This window comes from Papilio machaon, chromosome 11 (genome assembly GCF_912999745.1).
Source record: "Papilio machaon chromosome 11, ilPapMach1.1, whole genome shotgun sequence".
Lineage (NCBI taxonomy): Eukaryota > Metazoa > Arthropoda > Insecta > Lepidoptera > Papilionidae > Papilio > Papilio machaon.
The window spans coordinates 1,687,049-1,709,506 of NC_059996.1; the positions used below are offsets into that span (position 1 = coordinate 1,687,049).

General features: G+C 33.3%; 4 protein-coding genes across 4 annotated transcripts; 3 read left to right on the plus strand and 1 right to left on the minus strand.

The window, feature by feature from the left end:
• The first annotated feature begins 635 nt into the window (after nt 1-635).
• Nucleotides 636-10,686, plus strand: LOC106708844 (transferrin). Its single transcript, XM_045680009.1, has 15 exons — nt 636-757; nt 2,208-2,310; nt 2,979-3,118; nt 5,233-5,351; nt 5,477-5,636; nt 5,945-6,102; nt 6,400-6,604; nt 7,174-7,336; nt 7,525-7,651; nt 7,811-7,995; nt 9,208-9,295; nt 9,492-9,570; nt 9,738-9,830; nt 10,008-10,270; nt 10,542-10,686. The coding sequence occupies exons 1-15, from the start codon at nt 682-684 to the stop codon at nt 10,632-10,634; spliced, it is 2,052 nt and encodes a 683-aa protein (XP_045535965.1). The 5' UTR covers nt 636-681; the 3' UTR covers nt 10,635-10,686.
• Nucleotides 10,687-10,696: 10 nt separating this feature from the next.
• LOC106708846 (succinate dehydrogenase cytochrome b560 subunit, mitochondrial) lies at nt 10,697-12,628 on the minus strand. The gene is made up of 3 exons (XM_014500425.2): nt 12,462-12,628; nt 12,159-12,391; nt 10,697-11,072 (listed from the first exon to the last, which is right to left on the minus strand). The coding sequence occupies exons 1-3, from the start codon at nt 12,479-12,481 to the stop codon at nt 10,786-10,788; spliced, it is 540 nt and encodes a 179-aa protein (XP_014355911.2). The 5' UTR covers nt 12,482-12,628; the 3' UTR covers nt 10,697-10,785.
• A 323-nt stretch (nt 12,629-12,951) lies between these two features.
• Nucleotides 12,952-13,886, plus strand: LOC106708847 (acylphosphatase-1). The gene is made up of 3 exons (XM_014500426.2): nt 12,952-13,126; nt 13,386-13,495; nt 13,751-13,886. Exons 1-3 carry the CDS (start codon nt 12,989-12,991, stop codon nt 13,869-13,871), a joined length of 369 nt encoding a protein of 122 aa, XP_014355912.2. The 5' UTR covers nt 12,952-12,988; the 3' UTR covers nt 13,872-13,886.
• A 3,578-nt stretch (nt 13,887-17,464) lies between these two features.
• Nucleotides 17,465-19,498, plus strand: LOC106708845 (BTB/POZ domain-containing protein KCTD16). Its single transcript, XM_014500424.2, is given in 3 exon segments — nt 17,465-17,479; nt 18,469-18,540; nt 18,542-19,498. Coding segments are annotated over 3 exon segments (813 nt in total). The 3' UTR covers nt 19,268-19,498.
• The last annotated feature ends 2,960 nt before the right edge of the window (nt 19,499-22,458 follow it).

Here is a 22,458-nt window from a genome sequence, read left to right on the forward strand (position 1 = left end):
CAAACGTGAGTTAAGCCGTTTCTTAATTAATTAATAGGTATATTTTTCCCCGCTTCCCGCTTCAGCGTATACCTCCAATAGTTTGTGTTTGATAGTGGCTCTACTCCCACGCGCAATGTGACGGTCGGACAGTAGGTTCACATTATCAGCATTTTTACTCATCCGAGACATTAACTGTTTATTGCTCAACATTTTTGTATTATAAAAATGCTTCATTAACTTTAAAGTTAACCGTTTCTTTTATAATATTAACTAGCTATCGCCCGCGACTCCGTCCGTGCGGTTTTAAAAAAACTTAATTAGTAGCCTATGTGTTCTTCCAGACTATGGTCTAGATCTATGCCAAATTTCAGCGAGATTCATGCAGCCATTCTGGAGATGTCTTCAAACAAACATGCATGCATCCGTGTAAACATTCGCTTTTATAATATTAACACACATAGAAAAAATCAGTAGAATTGATAACCTCCTTCTTCTTGAAAAAATGCATATTTCATTTTCATAAAATACTAATTGCGTCCCACGGAGCGTTATTTAAATGAACACTTCTCGTTGTTTTTTTCTTATTTCTTAATACCGAAGTACCTAGGAACATAATAACAAAAGATAAGATGCATATATAAAAGTGTACTGGCCGTGTTACTGGCCAGTTGTGTGTGGATTCGATCGCGGCTGGTCAAGATGGCCGTGACTTTGAAATATATCCTAGTGTGTGTTGCTATAATCTGTGCAAATGTCAATGCTGATAAATCCACATGTATGTTTGTTTTTTTTTTTTTAAAACATCGTATTTTTAATTTCTTTATGCTGATACTTTATAAAAAAAATATTAAACACATTTTCATATTGCTTTACAGCCGGTGAAAACGTCGTTTAAAAGCAGAAATATGACTATGAATCTGAGAACTGATTAAAATATATTAATTTGTTTTTTTTTAAATTCAATTCAATTTGGAATTTCGACACATATAAATATAAATAAAAGGTATTAATATAAGGCCTTTTAGTAAAAAAAAATATGTTATAGGTCTAAAAAAGGTAATTTAATACGATTCTGATAGTTAAAAAATTAATCTTTTTAAAATTTTAACTTCAATTCTATTTGTCGTTTAGCGTAAAAGAAGTTAAAGGATAGCCTGTTCATTCTTCTTACATTCCATGAATATCTTGCCATTGTTAAATTCATGAGTTGGAGACGTTTCAACTTTAGGTACATTGAATTTTTGTGACATTAAGCGATGTAATTTCGTAAGCCGGACAGGTTCGTAATGTTTATTTACGTATACATTTGGAATAAGCGTTACCTTGAACAAGCTGGTTTCTTTGGCAACTCATGTTAATTCTGTCTCGTACGTTTAAATGTTGGACATAAATGTTGAACTCCACTGCCAGGAGACTTACATTGATACATATTGTTGTCTCTATTCTCTCAAAGACAGTGAAAGGGATGACAATATTTATTAGTGTTGACATTATTTTATGGTGATAAATACAAACATTTGATAAACATTTTACATTTTCAATAACAATAAGTATTCAAAATTAAAAACAAGTTGTTTATCAACTTATGAACTTTAGCCTAAGATAATAATAATTTGGTTTTAATCACAATAAGTATACTTGTATATGTTTAATTATCGCTTATATATTATATAAATATACTTAAAGTAAAAAAAGAATAATTAAACTACATTTTCTCTCATAATCGTTATATGCGAATCTAAGATTTAAATATATTTATTTATTTATTTATTTTTTGAAAAATGTTACACTTACACAGTTACACTTTCAATTATACCATGCCCCGCAAAATTGCGTGTACATATACACGTGTACGTGCAAATATAAACGCTTGCGTGTTATCAAAAGGTGTAGGCAAAAATTAAGGTCTCATATTGTATTTGGGACAGACATTAAAATCTCTTATGATCGATTATCCCACAGTATTTAATTGTTTACATGTAAAATGATTTTCTGAATTGCAGTAATAAACTTTCTGCATTTTAATTACAATTGATCATCTATTTTATCTGTATTAATAACAATATATTATTTAAAAACCGTCCAATTTAAATTCACGCACATTTGTTCGATGCGCAATAAATATGCGCATTCGCTTTTACGCGGATGAATAATTAAAAATTGTTTTTTGTTTAACGCAAATATTTAATAAGAGTGTAATGGTTTAATTTTATTTAAATTTATAGATAAAATATGTGTACCGAAGCAGTTTCTCAAAGCTTGTGAAGAGATGTTGGAGGTGCCGACAAAGAGCAAGGTGTCTCTGGAATGTGTTCCTGCCAGAGATAGGTAAGTGTATTGTTTAAGTTTAAAATGGTTTTAAAGCTTTAATTTTTTTTATTACAAATGAAATTTTATTATCTGTTGCTGTAATAGTGTTTATGGCATATTAAAAGCAAAATTTTTCCGTGTGCCAGAAGCTTTTTTATTACAACGATCAGTATTCAAGTGTGTAGTTGCGATTTTCCTACGTGCTTGGACTTTAAGTAAATAAATATGTAAATAGTATTTATATATATATTATATATGTCCCATTGTAATTTCATTTAAAACACTAAGAAGGAATAAATATTGATTGCAATTGTTTTCCTGTTGTTATTTTTAAATTATATAATTATTTAGCATCGTTTGAAAAAAAATTATGACGAATCATTAAAATTCATACTAAACAATCAAAAGTTCTGATTTCATCTGATTTTTAGTTTATATTTTCTTAGTAGTTGATAAGAAAAGTAATTTATGTTTTAAAAATTTTCATGCCTTTAAATATCCAGAATGTTCAGCGGCCTAATTCAATAATCGATCTTTAAAATCAAACCAAAGATTACATACCTATTTTGACTGAGAGGGACTGTCCAAAACTGTTGCAATCGTTCTCTAACTATAACAAGAGTGAAGTTTATAGCACAATGGAAACCCACAGTAAAATTAACGTATTAACCTACTTATTGTTTTAGAGTACAATGTCTAGGTTTCGTCCAGCAGCGTCAAGCGGACTTAGTGCCAACTGATCCAGAGGATATGTACGTTGCCTCTAAGATGCCCAACCAGGACTTTGTCGTCTTTCAAGAGTACAGGACTGATGAGGAACCTGATGGTACGACAATGTTTTAAATTTTTAGTTTCTTCTAACTAATGTATGTGACATTGTCTTGTATTAGATAAAAGTTACGCGTACGTATCTCAGAACAATAGGTTGAAGGTATATTATACAGTTTATGGATTGGTTGTGGGCGCTCTTATCACTACACCAATGTAGTCAACTTCAGTTCACCTTACATCTATTGCTACTGAATCACTTCTACTTCATGGTAACAATAGACTAAACTCAGTAACAACCTTAACAGATTAACAATTGTTTTCTATACAGAGTTATATAGTTATTTAGATTTATTAACCTGTTTTAATATTAAACAGTTTCTGACCTAGCATTCTTAGCGTAACTAGTTTATAACTGAGTAATCATAATCTAAAGGTGAATATACACTAGAGCATTTTCTCAAGCATTTCTATATAATTTAACGTTTTAACGAATGATATGATACAGGTAAAAGCATAGTTTATAGCATAAAACATATCATAGAGCGGCTCGTTGTTTTGTTACAAGAAAATGCTCTAAGTCTATACTCACCTTAATAGTCTATCGTAAAACGCTTATGCCATTTAATTGATTAAAATCTTACTACCTTTTTTTTTAAATATAAAAAAATGCATATTACATATTCATAAATAAAAGATACACCTAACTAAAATCATTAATTCTTATCTGATAATTTAAAATTGGAAATTTTATCTAAAATGTTTCATTTGACTATAGACCGGGATTAATTCACGGGCACCGATAGACTTTGATATAGGCCATTAAGCCGATAGAAACCTCTACATAAATAAATTAATTAGAATAAATATATCGCCTAAAGTTTTATAATCTGATAATTAATTTAAAATTAATAAATAATTCCACAACCAGTAATGCTTCTAATTATAGTTGCGTCTAATAAAAAACTACTAATGTAATTTTAATTATTTTTCTTTAAAAATATTTTTTCTATTTCTTATCTATACTTTCTTTAATTTTCCCACCAAAAAGTACTTCTTAAATTAGATAGGAGTTTGTATATTGTTTAGATAATGAAACATAAACAAAATGAGTTCATCGTTGAAAAATAAATATCAAAAGAAACCATAACCACAGCGCGTTGACCGCTTTCAATATAAATATAGCAATATAATAGCGAAGCAATATTTTTACTAAAGAAAGTTATCATAGCGATATTGAGATAACAATCTACACGATTTTTTATCTATTCTATTATGTTTTCTTTATATAACTTTCACTTATCAGTCTCTGGTATTTCGATGGTCTTTTCGCACTCCAGAAGTCATCCAATTTGAAATTTTCTGCTATTTCAAAAGGGTTCCGAGAGTCAGCTCTTTTAATTACATGATCCATGGTTGTCGCAAGCCGATGATCTAGGCTAGATCTAGGGGGCATCTAGGGGGGTCAGCTACCATTAATATGGTCTTATTCGAATTATTTTTATAACTATTTCATATTTCTGAATCCCTAGGGCACCTGTCCCCTTCCCTGGGGACGCCTTTGATATGAACAGACCCGAAACTTCGATGATTTTTTTTATAACAGGGGGGGGGAAAAAATATTTTTATCTACTTATCAATGTTTTAAAATGGTTATTATGAAAGTTGAAAGCTTCAAAACATTTCAATAATTAACTTCAGTGTAAAACAATAACAAAATACATTAGAAATTAGATTATGAATAAATTTTAGATCTAGCCAAGCCCTTACCAAAATAAAGCCTAAGGGAATTCCCTGGTTTTCCCTCTAAAACCCTCTTTGCTTTTACCCAACCCTTGGGTAACCTCAAAATACCTTTATAACGATAGTATGCATGATAATGTTCTTTTGCATTATTCATATTAAAGACCTTATGGTTAAAATGTTTCGTACAACGGTCACAAATTTTGAATTTGGTATATAAAGCTGGTTAGTAATTACATATTTTAGGTAAACAACGAGCGAAAGCAAATAAAATATTCTAATCCAGATGTGAATAATGAAATCAGATAAAATATTACAATTTCGATAATTTTGATTATATTCTGTACAATACCTACTAGAAACATTGACTTCTTCGTGTTTTAAAAGGGTTTTTAATAATATACCTACAATGCAAAAATTCTCTTACAGCGGAATTCAGATACGAAGCCGTCATTGTTGTACACAAAGACCTTCCGATCAAGAGCTTAGATGAATTGAAAGGATTGAAATCGTGTCACACTGGAGTTAATAGAAATGTTGGTTATAAAGTAAGTCTTAAATACTTTCACAATTTTTTCTTACGGATTTGTGGTTGAAATTAATTTTTGCGAAAGAAACCTTAATTGAATTAAATCAAAGTGGCATCGTGAAATTAATAAAAAAAATCTTCTAGATCCCGCTTACGATGTTAATGAAGAGAGCAGTGTTCCCCAAGATGAACGATCACAGCATCTCACCGAAGGAGAACGAGCTAAAGGCTCTGTCAACTTTTTTCACCCAGTCCTGCATCGTCGGACAATGGTCGCCCGATCCTAAAACTAATTCTGCTTGGAGTAAGTTTCAATAAACAGACATTAATTAGCAGCTCATTTAATTCCATATTGAACTTTTATTGAAAAATACATTATACTGTCATTGTCAAGCCATATCAAATCTTACACTACGGAATTTTCTACCAGCTTCTTGTAGATTACCCTTGTTACAGGGAACTACCGCAGATGTCACAATGATATTGTGGTTTGTAAATCTTTGTGTTTCTTCTGTAGTCTTATTTTCCCCCTTTACTTACTTGATGACTGCAGGCCCTTAAGATCAAGCGAACTTTATTGTCTCCTTAAGTATGGTGTGATTTAATTCCCAGAGTCTCAATACAATCAGCTGTGTGCGCTCTGCGAACATCCAGAGAAGTGCGACTACCCCGACGAGTATAGCGGGTACACGGGTGCGCTGCGTTGCCTAGCTCACCATGGCGGACAAGTCGCCTTCACTAAAGTCATCTTTGTCCGCAAGTTCTTTGGAGTGAGTATGCACCATTTCTTCGTCTTCTTTTGTTGCTATCTCGTATCAAAGGTGGTAAACCATTATGGCAATTCGAACTCTCGAGAGGATTGTTAATAAACTCCCTGCTCTGGTCCTACTTTGAATGAGATCGACTGAACGGGTTTTCTTTTTCTATCTGTCATATGTCTTGTTCCTAATCGTGTCATATTTCCAGTCCATTTTTTATCAATATATACTTATAAAACAGGTATAATGTATAAACGACGAACTCCAAGACCATTTTCACTAAACTGTACAATATTTCCTACAACATAGCTCCCTGTTGGTACCACACCAGCTTCGGAATCCCCTGAAAATCCCGACGATTTTGCATATCTCTGCGTGGATGGGTCTAAAGTACCAATCAGAGGAAAACCATGTTCCTGGGCAGCCAGACCTTGGCAGGGCTTGATAGGACATCAGGATGTACTCGCGAAGTTGTCACCTCTGAGAGAGAAGATAAAACAGCTGGCTGATGCTGGTAAGTACCGCTTTGTTTATTGATACATGTCGTTGGTGAACAGCTTTTTTATCCATAATAGTAGTAATTAAGGTAATTTCTGAACTTTGATTTAGAACTTTGTTTTTGTTCTTAATGAAATTATTAATTTAAATTAAACCATTGTTTATAAAATAATTAAACAGTATTGTAACGAAGTATTGTTAGTAAGATTTTGGTAACAGATTAATTCCCCAAGTATTTAAACATAATTTCATTTGTTCATTGTATTCCATTGTGTACGGAATGAAGTGAATATCTTAAAGTAAGGACGGAAGACCCTTTAAAGTGAACAATTTGCAACCCGAGGGCTGTGAATGGCGCTGAATAATAGCCTTATCTGTCCTAATTATTCTTCCTACTTTAATTTTAAAGTATTAAAAAATATTTGGACCTCTAACTAATGATAACGTATAATCTAAACTCTAATGTTTTTTTTTTGTAATACGTATTATAAGATTATATTAAACTATATATTTTTTATCAAAAAAATGTATACCATTTAGTTGGAGATTTGCGTTTATTTTTTTATCTCAACGGATGTTGTACAGGTGCAAGCAGTAAACCTGATTGGTTCCTCAATGTATTGGGATTATCAGAGAAAATCCACCACGTTGCCGACAATATTCCAATCAAACCTGCTGACTATCTTAAAAAGGCGAACTACACAGAAGTTATTGAACGAGGTCACGGCCCTCCGGAACCCGTAGTCAGGTACAATTTCCGTTCGAGTTTACTTAAACAGCTGGAAATCTCTCATACGAAATCTTCAGTAAGAAATTCTTAGTGGCACTTCAAGATTCAAGTGCAGTAGTCAATTATTAATAGTTTAATAAGAAGATCTGCACAAATACCAATAGTATACTAATAGTAAACTATCATAAACTAACATTTGGTTCCAGACTTTGTGTGACGACATATTTAGCGTTGGAGAAGTGCCGTCTGATGTCCGTGTTTGCGTTTAGCAGAGACATTAGACCTAAAATTGACTGCGTGCAGGAAGAATCAGAAGACGCTTGTCTTAAGAGCGTAAGTCACAAATAGTCTCCTCCTTTTTGTTCTTTTAGTAATTTGTAAATTTTTAGATATAAAAAATATCATCAGAATTGTTTAAATTCTTACGGAAATTGATAATTATTATGCTTTCTAAAATAAAAGTACTCCTTAATATCCAAAGAAATTCAACAGGTCCAAGACAACGGGTCCGATCTTGCTGCCGTAGACGACATGAGAGTGGCTTCCGCCTCTAAGAAGTACAACTTGCATCCTGTCTTCCACGAAGTGTACGGTGAAGCCGAGACACCCAACTACGCCGTCGCTGTTGTCAGAAAAGACTCGAATGTCAATAAAATTGAAGACCTAAGAGGAAAACGGTAATTTTTTTTAAGTACCTAGCAGTTCATAAGTCCCCTTAGAATTCCTTTTATAGGTCGTTTTTATGTGCTATAATAAGTTTAGGAAAACCTCTAGAATATGTTTAATCCAAGCTTATTAAAATTATTGCTTAAATTCTCAATTAAAAGTATTTCAAAAGTTGTGATGCATTTACAAAAGATATTTCTAAATGTTTGTACCAAACGTGTTGGTACAAATATTTTACATATGAAATTACCATTACTGTGCGGTGAAAAACATTATACGAATATTTGCATAGCAAAAGCGTTTTGTGTGGCATGACGCCACGCAAACCGCGACAGATAAAAGCTGTGGCCTACCTAGGATTGCTTTTACATATAAAATTAGCATACGCAATAATTTCAACCTATTTTATCGTATTGCCGAATTACTTAGAATAATAATCAAAATTATTCATTTCGTTAATTTATTGACGTTATTATTTTAAATATAACCAATTTTAAAATGTTTCTGTAATTCTCTAAAACAGGGATTCCCAAAGGAGTCGATATTGAACTTAAAGCATTGCTAATTCTCAGTCTGTCTTCTTCTATTGACCTAAGTCAGAATGAAAAAAAAAATTGATCTTAAAAGTAGGTAATTTGGCCATGGGAGTCTGTGGTAATACATAAATCATTTTGGAAAAGGGGTCACTTGTCCAAAATAGATTGGGGATCCCTGCTCTAAAACATCGATGATGCTATTAAGATAAGTTTACATAAAATTAAATAATGAAGATTTTGAATTTAGAATCATGAATGGTTATAAAGAAAATACATACAATTCAACGTTTTTATGAAATAAAAAACAGCGTGAATATGCAAATGATGAGAACGTAGGAGCATGCTAGTCACATTGGGTCGCATTTGCATGTGAAAATGTAGCTACTCTACATTGATTTAGTTAACGTCAGCGCACTTTCAATCTATTCTGAATTAATCAAGTGCCGCATATGTCATGTTCCACTCAGAGTAGTCAGAAATACATAGGACTAAATGAAAAGAAAAAAATAACTATCAAATTTAATCGCATTTTCTTAATAAATGGGAAAGGTTAACATTAGGGGATGGGCGTCGGCAAGAGGGGGGGGGGGGCAATGAGGGCAGCTAGCCTAGACCATCGGCTGGCGATGCTCTTGCTCTGGAGTACACGATCCTTTGAATGTGAATGTTCACGTATCTTTTCAACAGGTCATGTCACAACTCTTACGGCAGCTTCAGTGGTTTAGCTGCCCCGCTTTTCTACCTTATCAATAAGAAACTCATCAACTCTGATCAGGTATAATGATTTGCAACATTCATCAATACTGTTAATTTAATACGGTTTTCCCGTGAGGAGTTAGCAAAGACCTATTCTATAACTTAATGTATTCTCCAAAACTTTCCCGACACAAGTAGAGTCTTCCATTGACATTCGTTTATATTAGTATACGAGCCCTACATTCTCAATATTAATTTTCTTCTATATTTTCCAGTGTGTAAAGAACCTAGGAGATTACTTCTCAGGCGGCTCATGTTTGCCTGGTGTAGACAAACCAGAAAACAATCCAAGAGGTAAAGTGTAATATTTGAAAAACTAAAAAGAAGTACTATTAACCATATTTAGTTGAACAAGAGAAAAGAATTAAGTCTAACTTCTCTATCTACTCGTCATACATTCGAGATACTAGAAAATAATCTTCATACCTAGGAAACTATAATAAACTGCGATTAATTTCTAGGAGATGACGTATCAAACATGAAGAAGCGATGCGCAGGCGACGGTAGCGCCCTTCAGTGCTTGCAGAATAACGGAGACGTTGCATTCGTTTCCAGTAAGTAATAGTTCTCCAAGCAGGTCAAAATATGAGTAAATCGTTTTGTAATAGCGTATGGTTCTTGTGTTATTCTTCAACTACTACAGCTTCTGCATATTTTGTACAATTATGCCGCGATAGATATCGTAATAATCACAGTGGCACGGACTGTATTAAAATCTTTAATAATTCCAGGTGCGGACTTATCTAAGTTCGACGCATCGCAATACGAGTTGCTTTGCCTGAACCGCGAATCTGGCGGCAGAGACGCCTTTACCAACTTCGCAACTTGTAACGTTGCGATGGCGCCATCGCGCACTTGGCTCTCTGCTAAAGACTTTCTCTCCGACGTGTCGATAGCCCACGCACCTCTCAGTCTGGCAGAACTATTGGATACAAGAAGCGACCTCTTCAATATCTATGGAGAATTCTACAAGAACAACAACGTTCTGTTTAACGTAAGATTTTTTTAATTTACTTTCGGTATACAACCCCCCCCCCCCAATTAATAATATGACATTAGCTAGGATAGATAGGAACCCTTACAAACAAACTATTCCTAATTACTCTCGACTTACTGGGAATAATGACTTCGGCATGCTTTCCAATCTCTTTAATATCAAATATCGTCGAAATAAATTGATTATGAAAATGTATTCACATTTATACATTTATATATACTTAATACATTATAACTTTGCAACATTATAAGTTACAAACTTATTTCAGAACGCCGCAAGAGGATTGGTGACCACTGAAAAAATGGACTTCGAAAAATTCAAAGCGATCCACGATGTCCTCAACACGTGTGGTGTTGCTTAATACCAATAATAAATAAGCTATACCTAAACCTTTGTAATAATCTTTATAATTGGGTATAAAAATAAAATAAAGTCTGATATAATAATGTTTAATACTTATATTCAAAACAAATAAATAACATTTTTTCTTACTACCCTACTTTCATGAACACTTACAATGCAGCAAGGAACAATGTAATAACAGCAGCAGTCGCAAGCATAATATATCCAGTTGAGTAAACTTCCTTGATTGACAATCCTTTAGCAGTATCCCAGTACAAATGCCTTATACCGTTGGCAAAATGATATCCAAATGGAGCAGCTATCAGAAACTTGGCAAGGAAAATAGTTGCTGGAGATAGATTAAGACCTTCAATCATCATGATGTAGTGGGATACATCATTAGGCAATACCAATGCTCCAATACCCAAAACACTGGCATAACCGGATAGTATAATACCTAAAAACATAATGTTTGATAAAAGTGAAATAGTGTGAAGAGAATAGTGAACGCATGAATGAAATTAATTTAACTGACTGTGCAGAAATGTGCCAAATCCACTTTCCCTTCCCATACTTTCCTAATAAGAATAGGGTGGGAAGGGAAAGAGGACTAAATTTAGGCCTCTAGCACTACACTCATCAGACGAAACACGGATTTGCTTCCACTTCACATCTGTTTTCTGTGTGGTTGTAGTTTTACGAGTCGACACAGGCCATTCATGCACCAAACAAATATTGTTATTGTGGGATCTACCACTGTTAAACTACTGTTTGTCATTTCTTTATTTACATTACTTGCTGTCGTCCACAACTCCGTTGACAAAAAAATTAAAAAAAAACTTAATTAGTGACCTATGTGTTCTTCCAGACTATCTTTTACTTCTATGTCCTATTATGTACTTCATCTATGCCAAATTCATTGAGATCTGTTGAGAACTTGTAACAAACATCCATCCATCCATACATCCAACTTCGCATTTAGAATATTGGTAAGATTTCTAAAATATATAAAAGTGTAATGGACAGCCAATTCAAGCTGGGTGGTAATGAAGTATTTCCACGCAAATATTTATATTAACTAAGACTTTGTAAGGCCGAAAGGATAAGTAAATATTGGAAAACTAAGTTATCTAATCCCATCTTTACTTCTTTCTATTATACATACAAATATGTTAGAGATATTTAACATACTTACAAAACAAAAATACTAAATTTGTCATCCACTATCTCATTTTAAAGCTATTAAATAACAATCAATTAACTTTGTCTATTATATAAAAATCACTCAAGAAATACAATACACATTAAAAAAAATGTTTATTTGACTACCAAAGGAAAGTAGGCATTATTTTAATGTTTAAATGTTATGAAAGTGTTGCAGTAAACTGATAACCATGCCTTGTCTTTACTTTTAATCATCATAAATGGAAATTTAATCTTTTGATACCATTCCCAATTCTATAAAGTTTACCAAGGGCAGTGTCTATTTTGATTTTATATTTTAAGTATTAAGGCAACTTGTATTAAATTTTCACATAAATACCTGCAGCTCGATGCGAAACGGATAGCAAAGTCGTCAGCTGGGGCGCGTAGATTGTAAGGTGAGGAGACAATGGACGTTTGAGGCGGGCATTTTTATCGTCATAATGTTCAGGTTTAGGAGGTTCGTATTTTTTGAAATTCACTTTTGGAACTGCCGCTGCTTGGGCATAGTGAGCGGATTTCAATGTAAGGGGCAATCTCCCCAAGCTAGCAAGAATAGGCTTCGCACTAAGTCTGAAATTTTGAAGTCGTTGGTAAACAAGATACACACGGTTAATGTTACATAACCCATCAAATTACCTACCTGGCACAGTAGAAAGCCATTTTATAACTTATGTATGTTTTTCACAAATCGAAATGTCTTTTATATTAATATTATTGTACTTATTATTTATTGTAGATAGAATATACTTTAACTATCACCAAAACCTTATAATGACAGCTGTCGACTTTGCCAAGAAGATCGAGTTGCCATGCCAATATTTTTGGCAAAAGCAGGATTTTTCTCGTTTGAATTTCTTTGTCGCGTTTACGAAGTACGCCACCGCAATAAAATTGATGAAAATGGAACTTTTTGATTGTACAAAATATTAAATTAATCTCAAATTTGGCAAAAACTTTATAAAATTAAGGCTCTGTATTTGAAAATGTAAAAATTCATTTTAATTTTTAGCTATTATATTTTCCAATCTAAATTTTAAGTAGAAATTTTTTTTCTAAAATAATAAAACAGCTAACTCCGTAAACTATTGCTTTGACGAAGAGAATAAATTTCAATTTTTTTCAAACACAAACAGTAATTGTTAAGAAAAATCATATTATTTAAAATAAATGATTCGTTTATTAATTTTGACTACTGTGGCCACATCAACGTTCAGAAATTTTTCGATTGCTACAGCTGCAACCATGGCTCTTCGAAGTGTAGACTTCGAAGTTTTTGGTCGAGTGCAAGGGGTCTTTTTTCGAAAGGTAAAAAATTTAAAAATATTTTTATTTACGCATTTAATCTTTTTTTTAGTAATTACCACTGAATAAGGAGCTTAGTTTTGTCATCTAATTGGTTAGTTACATAAGGTTAAAATGTAATTTAATACATAAATACGATTTAAATCTAGGAGTAAAAACCATGTAGAGTTATTAAATATCATAAAAAGTGGTATTCCCCATTATCTAAAAGCTTTCTATTTACTAGTTTTAGTGGAAAAGTGTAAAAGTGCAATCTTTTCAGTTTACAAAACAAGAAGCAGAAAAATTAGGCCTTAAAGGCTGGTGCATGAACACCTCCAAGGGAACAGTACAAGGTCAACTTCAAGGCCCATCTGATAATGTAGAAAATATGTAAGTTATAACTATTACTCTATTTCTTTCATTACCTAAATATAATTAAAAGAAAATATATTAAAATAGTTTTGCCTAAACTGCCAAAACATAAACATAATACATGTTCGCTTAATATCTTAAAAAAATGAGATAAATATATTTTCGTAAGTGTTTAGTGAGGTGCAAATTCATTTTAAAAGATAATAATAGAACTAGAAATTAAAAGTAATGGTAATATTACCGCTAGTTATGATTCTGTTTCACATTTAACAGGATGCGTTGGTTACGGACTACTGGGAGTCCTAGCAGCCAGATAGAAAAAGCTGAATTTAAAAATGAAAAAGATATTACAGAATATTCATTCAACGACTTCAGTATTCGTAAAGATTCTTAATTATATATGAATATTAAATTGCTTATAAAGCTTATTTATAATATTTTATGTAACTTATTCTTAACATAGTTTAAATTTCTTTGTGCTTTAAGTACATTGCTTGATTACTATTTAATATTTTTATTAGAAAATATGAAACTACTAGCAAATATAACCCCCCATTCATACTGTAAAACCAAACAAAGACTATCAAAGGATAGCACATTTAGTAATTTACCCTTAGTAATTATTTAATATTAAAAAAAAAATACATGTTCATGTTTTCTTAGTACATTTATAAAACAACTAAAAACTAGAAAGTAGCTTTGTTAAAGAGTAGTTTGAAAAATGTTTTGGAATACAAAATATTTATAGTATTACAGTAATAAATATAATAATGATTTTGCCAAAAATTGTTTTTATGCTTCTCCTCTAGGTGTTAATCAATACAGAATTTAGGTACTGTTTTAGTGTTTATGTGTCCGTCACCTCCCTCTGGTCTTAATGGCAATAAATTTTTATGTTCCATTAACAGAAAATAAAAACACGTGATATCTTATTTTAGCCCCCTGCTCCTCTCTTGTGATATATGGAGATTTTTTCGGGACGGGGAGATTTTTTTTTTGAGAGTTTATTCGATGATTGCTTGATATATAGGCAGGATGGCTGTAAACATTCTATACCATCAATTTGCCTGGAGAGTTTAATTTCAAACAAAGAAATTGTAGTGGCGTGAAACGTGTTACGAATTACGAGAGCAGAATTTCAAAAACTTTCCATTTGATAAGAAATAAAATAGCACATTTAAGTAAATAAATTTAACCAAAGTCCCTTGTCTCGATTATCCCGAATAGTCTGGACAAGACTAGACGAACACCTAACAAAGTTTCATCCAATTTATTGGGCAATATGACGCTGTAATAAGAATAAATTATTCAGTATTCCCTCAACGCAAACCTCGAGAATTTGAGGATAGAATACTTACGGTACGTTGTTGTTATTGACACGTCTTACCTTTGGAATATTCTAGAAGATTATGTTTATGTGGGAGGCTACGATTAGAATCGTTGCATTTTTTTTCGATTCTATTTTGAATGCTTATGTTTTACTGTTAGCAATCCAGTTATTTACCAGAGTGCTTCCTTCCCTTTGACCTTAAAAAGTTAAAAATCGTATTAAGCCTAAGCCTATAAATCAGTAGTAACAGAATTGTTCCATTATTGTTCGCCAGTCCCTAAATCTATTATCGATAATGGGGCTTTACAGATAAAACTCATTTTTCCTGACATCACACTGCTGACGTCATGGAATCTAACGACCTTTTTTTAATTTTCGAATCGTGGATACGGTTTGAATTTTGCTTTATCATTGACGGATAAAGTCAACTTTTTATTTGGATTTAATTTGGTTAGACTGTCGACAATGTCCGTATGGGGAATTAATTAAAAAAGTTTTATTTGTAATAAAAAATCGTCCTTGAATTTTAATTATAATTTAAATAGCGATAAAATTGATAGATGTGAACTACATTTGAGTGTAGAGTTTTTAAATACATATTTACACTCACTTAATAGACTTATTAATAACCGTATATTTGCGGAGCCATTCTAAATGAAAAGGGTGTCAACAGAATACAAATATTCTAAAAAGTATATATTATTTGTATAAAATGTGGGTCGCGTCTTGAAGTTGTAAGTTTTTTGCACTTTATCTTAAAGTTGAAATTTATTGAGCTGTAAAGAAGCTTGAAGTTATTTACAACACGGACATCTTGCCATTGTGGCGAAGTGGAAGCTATGAAAGCTTCTAGGAGCTAAATCTGACAAAGTAATTTGTTACTGGCCGCAAGTTATGAAAACAATCCTGAAATTTTTTTATTGAATTAAATAATCTTGTGAGTTTAAGCCTTAGTTGCTTTAAGTTTTGTTAATTTTGTTGGTCGAGTTTAACTAATGGCTCGTGTTTGTTATGTAATAAATTCTTATTCATAATAAATTTACGTGTTTGCTATGAAATTGATTTCCTAACTTGAATGTCACGCTTCGTCAAATCTCCCCAAAACTCGACAACTAAATAACAACGTTTGATCCAATTTGTTGAGTAATATCACGCTGTGTTAGCTCGAGGTGAGCTATTCCCTTACGTATGTCAACATTTCATACAACGTAATGGATTTCTCTTGGAACTTTTTTTACGTTACGATAAATTAAAAATGTAATACCAGACGCTTGCAATGGTAACATTTAATTGAAAGTTGTATAAATGGGGCTCTAAAATAAACCAAATCCGTACCAGTTTTATATCAGAATTGGGTTACAATTTGTCACTGTAATGTCCTTTACCATTAATGTGACAAAGTGCTAGCTTATTTTTGCCGCTATCATCAAGTAGGTTCTCATAAGTAAGCCTCGACCAAAAATAGAAAGAGAGAGAAAATGTAGAAAGAATTAGTAATACTTTTTAATATTTAAAACTATCTTTTACCTGCGACTTCGTCCGCGCGGAATTAAAAAAATGCACATAAGATAAAAAAGTTTCTATGTCCGTCTCCAAGGTCTAAGCTACCTCCTCATCAATTTTCAGCTAAATCAGTTCGACCGATCTTGAGTTATAAATAGTGTAACTAACACGACTTTCTTTTATATATATATATAGACTAGCTTAAAAGCGTCCATTTTTTTATTCCGCGCTTAGACTCCGTCCGCGCGGAATAAAAAAAAGAAAACGGGGTAAAAATTATCCTATGTCCGTTTCCTGGTTCTAAGCTACCTGCCCACCAATTTTCAGTCAAATCGATTCAGCCGTTCTTGAGTTATAAATAGTGTAACTAACACGACTTTCTTTTACATATATAGATAGATTTACAAATTTTTCATATATCAAGTTTATTAGATTCATTTTTAATAGATGTATTTTATCAGCCAAAAGAGATAGGCCAATCGCACCCCCTCGAGAGTTCATTACGTGAACGCGCAGAGGAATGAAAGGAAAACCTAATTTCCCTTGACCGTAATAAAAGAACCCCTCTTGTTACATTCGTTACGAATGTGTGGAAATATTTATCTTTATACCTCGTAAAATCTTCTACAAATCTGAAAAAAAAAACTGTAATCTACTTATATGTGATAGATGCCAAAAAAAGTCACGAGCTATGTCATTCTACTAAAATAAAATTTAGAAGAAAGTTAAAGGCGAGAAAAAACAAGCGTCCCGACTGTTTATAACAAGACAGTAATAGTTATTTTTTTATTATATTACTTTTTTTTAAAGTCACCTTAACTAATTTTTATAACGTTATATTTTTCCCGGCGACCTTGCAAGTTTTGAATACACAAAGCCTTGCACAAACATATTTAATAATAGAATCTTGTATTTAAATACATTTACATTTTATATCTAAGAATTGCAAAGATTTTTATTTACTGAATAGATTTTTCAGACGGAAAAATATATGCGCCGGACCGCGCTCTATCCTATTAACTATGCAAATTAATTTCTTTGAGGCATTTGCGTTGGTATTAGCGTTGATTATAATAGAAATCTAATTTTTTGAATTTTTGTCTGTCCGTAAATCTGCGAAAAGGAATAGTATAGGCTACTTTTTTAATTCTGAAATGACACAGTCGCAGGTAACCTTTAGTAGTTAATCAATCTTATGCCATCCTAGAAATAATAACTGTACCATTTTTGACTAATTTTAAAACTGGAAAATGCAGTAACAAAATTGATGTAACTCGCTAAAAACCCAATATAAAATATTGATGTTAAACGATCCCACTTACCCCCTTCATCCATCAAACTGAACATCCATCATACTTCGTCAGCCACAGATCAAACACACTTGTTAAGTGATACGTGGGTCGTAAAAAAAGATATACTTCTATCCTAAAAAATTGGTCGATAAAAGGATAAATAAATCTGATTTAATTTAATTTTTTTCTAATTGGTGACGTATATCTTTTGGTAGGGATACCAGTGCTACGTCAGTACGTAGCCATTATCTCCTCGTAGCCTCTCTTCTACGACGCGGTTTTCGTAGCCCTGCCGAAAATCGAACGATCAACGAAGCAGATTCCTGCTTCGTTGATATTCGAGGGTATTCACCCTGAAAAGATGCGGCATTTACTTTTATAAAAGGTGTTTAGAGTATAGGATACATTATGTAATTTTATTTTATTACAAAAGCATTACAGAAGGCGAGATATATGCAAGGGTGAGCCGATACAAAAGTTATACAACGGCTTAAAAATTTGTTAAATCGCTTCGTAAAACTCTTACAACTAGACTTAGATTAAACAAGGTTATAAATTCGGAATATGGAAACTATTCTCATACCGTGGTAGCATCATTGAATCTGCGACATAACAAGATAATTATATCGTCAATCTTAATTTTTAAAGCGGTTATTGTTGCTCCGTTCATAATTTACCTAAGGAGCTGCATGCAGGAAACCGAGTGTTAAAACTTTCCAAAGCTCCGCGACATAATGAACCATCTATTAGCTAACAATAGACGTCGACCTTGAAGGTTTTCGCGGTAGAGTTTCGAAAGGGTAGGAAATGATTACGCCGAAGTCAGTAACCCAGGCGTGCGTTATTGATGGGCGCGCGGCGCCGAGACGCGGAAGAAGTGGGTCAGGGGGCGGAGCGCGAGGGCGGGCGGGGGCAGGGGGCGCGCAGCCGCGGCCGTCGCCACTCCGTGCCCAGCCTCCAGCCATGGCGGACGCGCCGCCCGAGGTGCTCGAGCTGAACGTCGGCGGCGTGCACTACGCGAGCACTCGCGACACGCTGCTGCGCGAGCCGGACTCGCTGCCGGCCACCGCGCTCACAGACGTCGACCATCCGCGCGACGCCCGCGGCCGCATCTTTTTCGACCGCGATGGGGTACTCTTCCGCTACGTGCTGGACTACCTGCGCGACGGCGGGCTTGTGCTACCCGAATGCTTCCGCGAGCACAAGCGGCTGGCGCGTGAGGCTCGGCACTACCGGCTGCCGGGCCTGGAGGCTGCCGTTCGTGACGCCGACCCGCGCCCGCCACACCGCGAGAAGGGCTGCATTACAGTCGGCTACCGCGGCAGCTTCGCGTTCGGCCGCGACGGCCTGGCCGACGTCAAGTTCCGCAAACTGTCGCGCATCCTCGTGTGTGGCAAAGTGACGCTTTGCCGCGACGTCTTCGGCGAGACGCTGAACGAGTCGCGCGATCCCGATCACGGCCTGGCCGACCGCTACACCTCACGCTTCTTCCTCAAGCACTCGTTCATCGAACAGGCTTTCGACATGCTGCAGGAGCAGGGATTCAAGCTGACCGCGAGCTGCGGCAGCGGCACAGCAGGCGGCGCCGCCGAGTTAAAGCCTGGCGTCGACTCCGAGGAGAACCGCTGGAACCACTACAACGAGTTCGTGTTCGTGCGCGAGTAAGATACGCCGCCGTCGACGAGGACAAGGGCTTTCATACTACACACTACAGAGATCAGCTGTTGCGAGTGCGAGAGTGAACGACCGCAAGCGCGGGAAGTGTTACACATGACCTACGCTAGTAATTTCTCTATCATGCGTAAATTTTTCATATATTTATAGTTAATCTTGACCATTTTCCTACTTATATTTCGGAAGTTTAGACATGTTACTTGCTACAAAATCTTGTTTTCACAAACCTCTTGTATTCATTTTGACATTTGGTAGTCAATGAATTTTGTTAAAAAGTAATAAATAAATAAACTAAATCTATACAATATATATAGATATGTAGATATAAAAGATAAATATATAATGTATCAAATATGTAGATAAAATGTATTAGTAATGTAAAGACTTAAAATGTAGGCGTTAAAATAAAGAATTACCTCTTTTAGAACTTTTACCCAAAAAAAATTACCGAATATAAAATAGGATAATATTTTATTTTGTAACTGCGAATAGGAAACTTTCTAAACTAACACATTGTATAATTTAACGCACAATATTGTATTAATTAACCCACATTGTTTAAATTGAAACTTATTAAGATTAAGCATTAACTTACAGCAAGTTATTAATTGTTGAAACAGATGTTTATTTTTATATTTTAAATCAATTATTTCGATTAAATATTTTTCATTTTCTATTTTTAAACATTAATTAAATTTATTTTTATATTTTATCTCAAATTACTAATTTATTAATAAACATGTCGCTATCTTAATGTAAATATTAAATGCCAAAAAGATAAAGTTTATGAGCGCGTATAAAATGTACCTTAAAATTTTATTACTTTTAATCCACGTAAGTTTATTTCCCTCGAAACAAAGTAAGAAACGTTTACAAATATTGTACAACAAACCTAATACAATAATAAGCAATTTACTTATCAAATACAATATTAAAAAATATTTCTTAAAAAAGATCGTAGATTGCAACTTTAAGAAAAAAAATCATAAAAGTTTCAGTAGAAAGCAAACTTTATTGTCTTGAATTTTTATAAGTACTTATAGCTTTTGGGATTTAATAACTAGTCGATAGCAATTAATTATGTGTTTTTAACTAAACACGATATAAAAAAAAGCATCCTCCCCCACGAGAATTATTCGCTTATCATGAAGTTGTGAAAAAGCCCTATAAAGCACGATATTTTCATGTTATCTGTTCCTAAATACATCTACAATCTTTTATCTCGTATCTTGTTCCACTATTGATTAAGAGAAATGAGAATTAATGCCGTTCAGAAACAATACTGAGATCTCAGTTTGCAAGAAAATTAATTTAAATAATATTTTTACTATTATTATTATTATTTTTACTCAGTAATATTTACTAATATTGAATGTAACTAAAAATTGAAGTTACCGAAGCCAAGATTAATAATGATCGATTCATAAATCAAATTCAGTATTTCTCAAACCAAATTCCGAACGTTTTGACATATGTCAAAAATTTATTTGCAAAATGTTATTTCATTTGTTTAAATATGACTAAAAACTAAAAAAAAATCACTCCTTAATTTTTTATTTAAAGTTTTATGAGCATTATATTTTTGTCTTTTGTTTTCTTTTTTTAATATATACTGTGCAACTCTGGCAATATAATGTGAGCGGCAAGTTATCTAGTTTTATTATACCGTAGCAAGTAAATTGAAGCTCGGCCGCTCGCATCAACAAGTAGCACTTTGCCTACGTGAATTGCTTGATATTGCTCCCAAGTTTTTGAGAATAATGTAAGATATATTAGCGTATACATAGATATATGACCCGTTTAGAAATGAAACTGTTTCAATTTTTATATATTTAATGTAATAAATAATGTTTAATGTAGTGATAGCACATTTATGCTTTTGAATTTGTAATAAATAATTTATGTTAGAAGTGATATAGACAACTAGATAATTTAATTCACTTGTTAAAAAATAAAATATCTATAAATCGTTTAACCGTACTATTTAATCCATTTAGAGGATTTATTAACTTTGTTAACTAAATAATTATCTATGACTAGTGTTGAAAATTTACTTACTTTGATAGGAGTTTTAAGATAATAGTTTTGAAAATATATTTAGTAAAACAAGACAGTTGTTTTTTTTATGAATGATCCATAATAGTATTATGGTTATCGAAAAACCTAACCGATCAATGCGTGGTCCGTCCCCATTTTTTTTATTTTTATAAGAGAAGGGGGCAAACGAGCAGCGGGAACACCAAGGTGTTCATCGACGCCCATGGACATCTGCAATACCAGAGGAATCGCAGATGCGCAGATGCCTTTGAGAAGGTGAAATAAAAATCGAAATTACTACCTACACGTTAGCAGCCAGTTTGTTTTAATTAACACGTACATAAATATCGCATGTTAGAATAACATTCCAGTTTTAAAATATATGGTTAGAGATTGTTATGGTCGTGATAAAAAACTGAATTTTTGGTTCAAGTTTTTTTGTCCAAAACAACTTATGTCGTCATAATAAAGTTTAAGATAAGTCTTCTACTAGAAAATACTTTTCAAATAGTAATTACCTTTTTGTTTAATTATATTTTTTAGATGTCACTACTTCCACATTGCGTAAGTACAGCGTGAAGATCTTGAAACCCATAAAATAAAAATATTAGGATCATTGAAATTAATAACAGTACTTTACATTTACTGGAATTAAAGAAAATCTAGCAAAAATGTGATTCTTACTATGGATTTCGTCTGCAATGATAATGTATTGACACACTAGCTTTTGCCTGCAACTCCGTTCGCGCAGTTCTAAGATAAAAAAGGCTAAATTAGTAACCTATGTGAACTTCCAGTGTATGTTCCACATCTACCCCAAATTTCAGCGACATCCATTAAGCCGTTTTGGAGCTACTTTACTTAATGTTATAAATGCGAAAAGTTTAGATGGATGGATGTTTGTTTGAAGGTATCTCCGAAACGGCTCAACGGATCTTGATGAAATTTGGCACATATGTAGAACATAGTCTGTAAGAACCTACAGGCTACTTAGTAAGTATTTTTTAATTCCGCGCGGACGGAGTCGTGGGCGACAACTAGTTATTCATATTGGTAACGCTTCGTTGATCATAAATATATGCGACAAGATTCTGTTTGTTTAATTAACAAGCTATTAAGTGATGTTTGCGATCAATCCCCACGCG

What these genes read in the sequence shown, in the direction of transcription:
- LOC106708844 (XM_045680009.1), top strand. Translation starts at nt 682, where the DNA reads ATGGCCGTGACTTTGAAATATATCCTAGTGTGTGTTGCTATAATCTGT. An exon ending in CAATGCTGATAAATCCACAT is followed by an intron (nt 758 to 2,207) that starts GTATGTTTGTTT and finishes TTAAATTTATAG; the next exon opens with ATAAAATATGTGTACCGAAG. An exon ending in AGACGTTGCATTCGTTTCCA is followed by an intron (nt 9,831 to 10,007) that starts GTAAGTAATAGT and finishes TAATAATTCCAG; the next exon opens with GTGCGGACTTATCTAAGTTC.
- LOC106708846 (XM_014500425.2), bottom strand. Translation starts at nt 12,481, where the DNA reads ATGGCTTTCTACTGTGCCAG. An exon ending in ATGGCTTTCTACTGTGCCAG is followed by an intron (nt 12,392 to 12,461) that starts GTAGGTAATTTG and finishes TCAAAATTTCAG; the next exon opens with ACTTAGTGCGAAGCCTATTC. An exon ending in CGTTTCGCATCGAGCTGCAG is followed by an intron (nt 11,073 to 12,158) that starts GTATTTATGTGA and finishes TTATGTTTTTAG; the next exon opens with GTATTATACTATCCGGTTAT.
- LOC106708847 (XM_014500426.2), top strand. Translation starts at nt 12,989, where the DNA reads ATGATTCGTTTATTAATTTTGACTACTGTGGCCACATCAACGTTCAGA. An exon ending in AAGGGGTCTTTTTTCGAAAG is followed by an intron (nt 13,127 to 13,385) that starts GTAAAAAATTTA and finishes CAATCTTTTCAG; the next exon opens with TTTACAAAACAAGAAGCAGA. An exon ending in TCTGATAATGTAGAAAATAT is followed by an intron (nt 13,496 to 13,750) that starts GTAAGTTATAAC and finishes CACATTTAACAG; the next exon opens with GATGCGTTGGTTACGGACTA.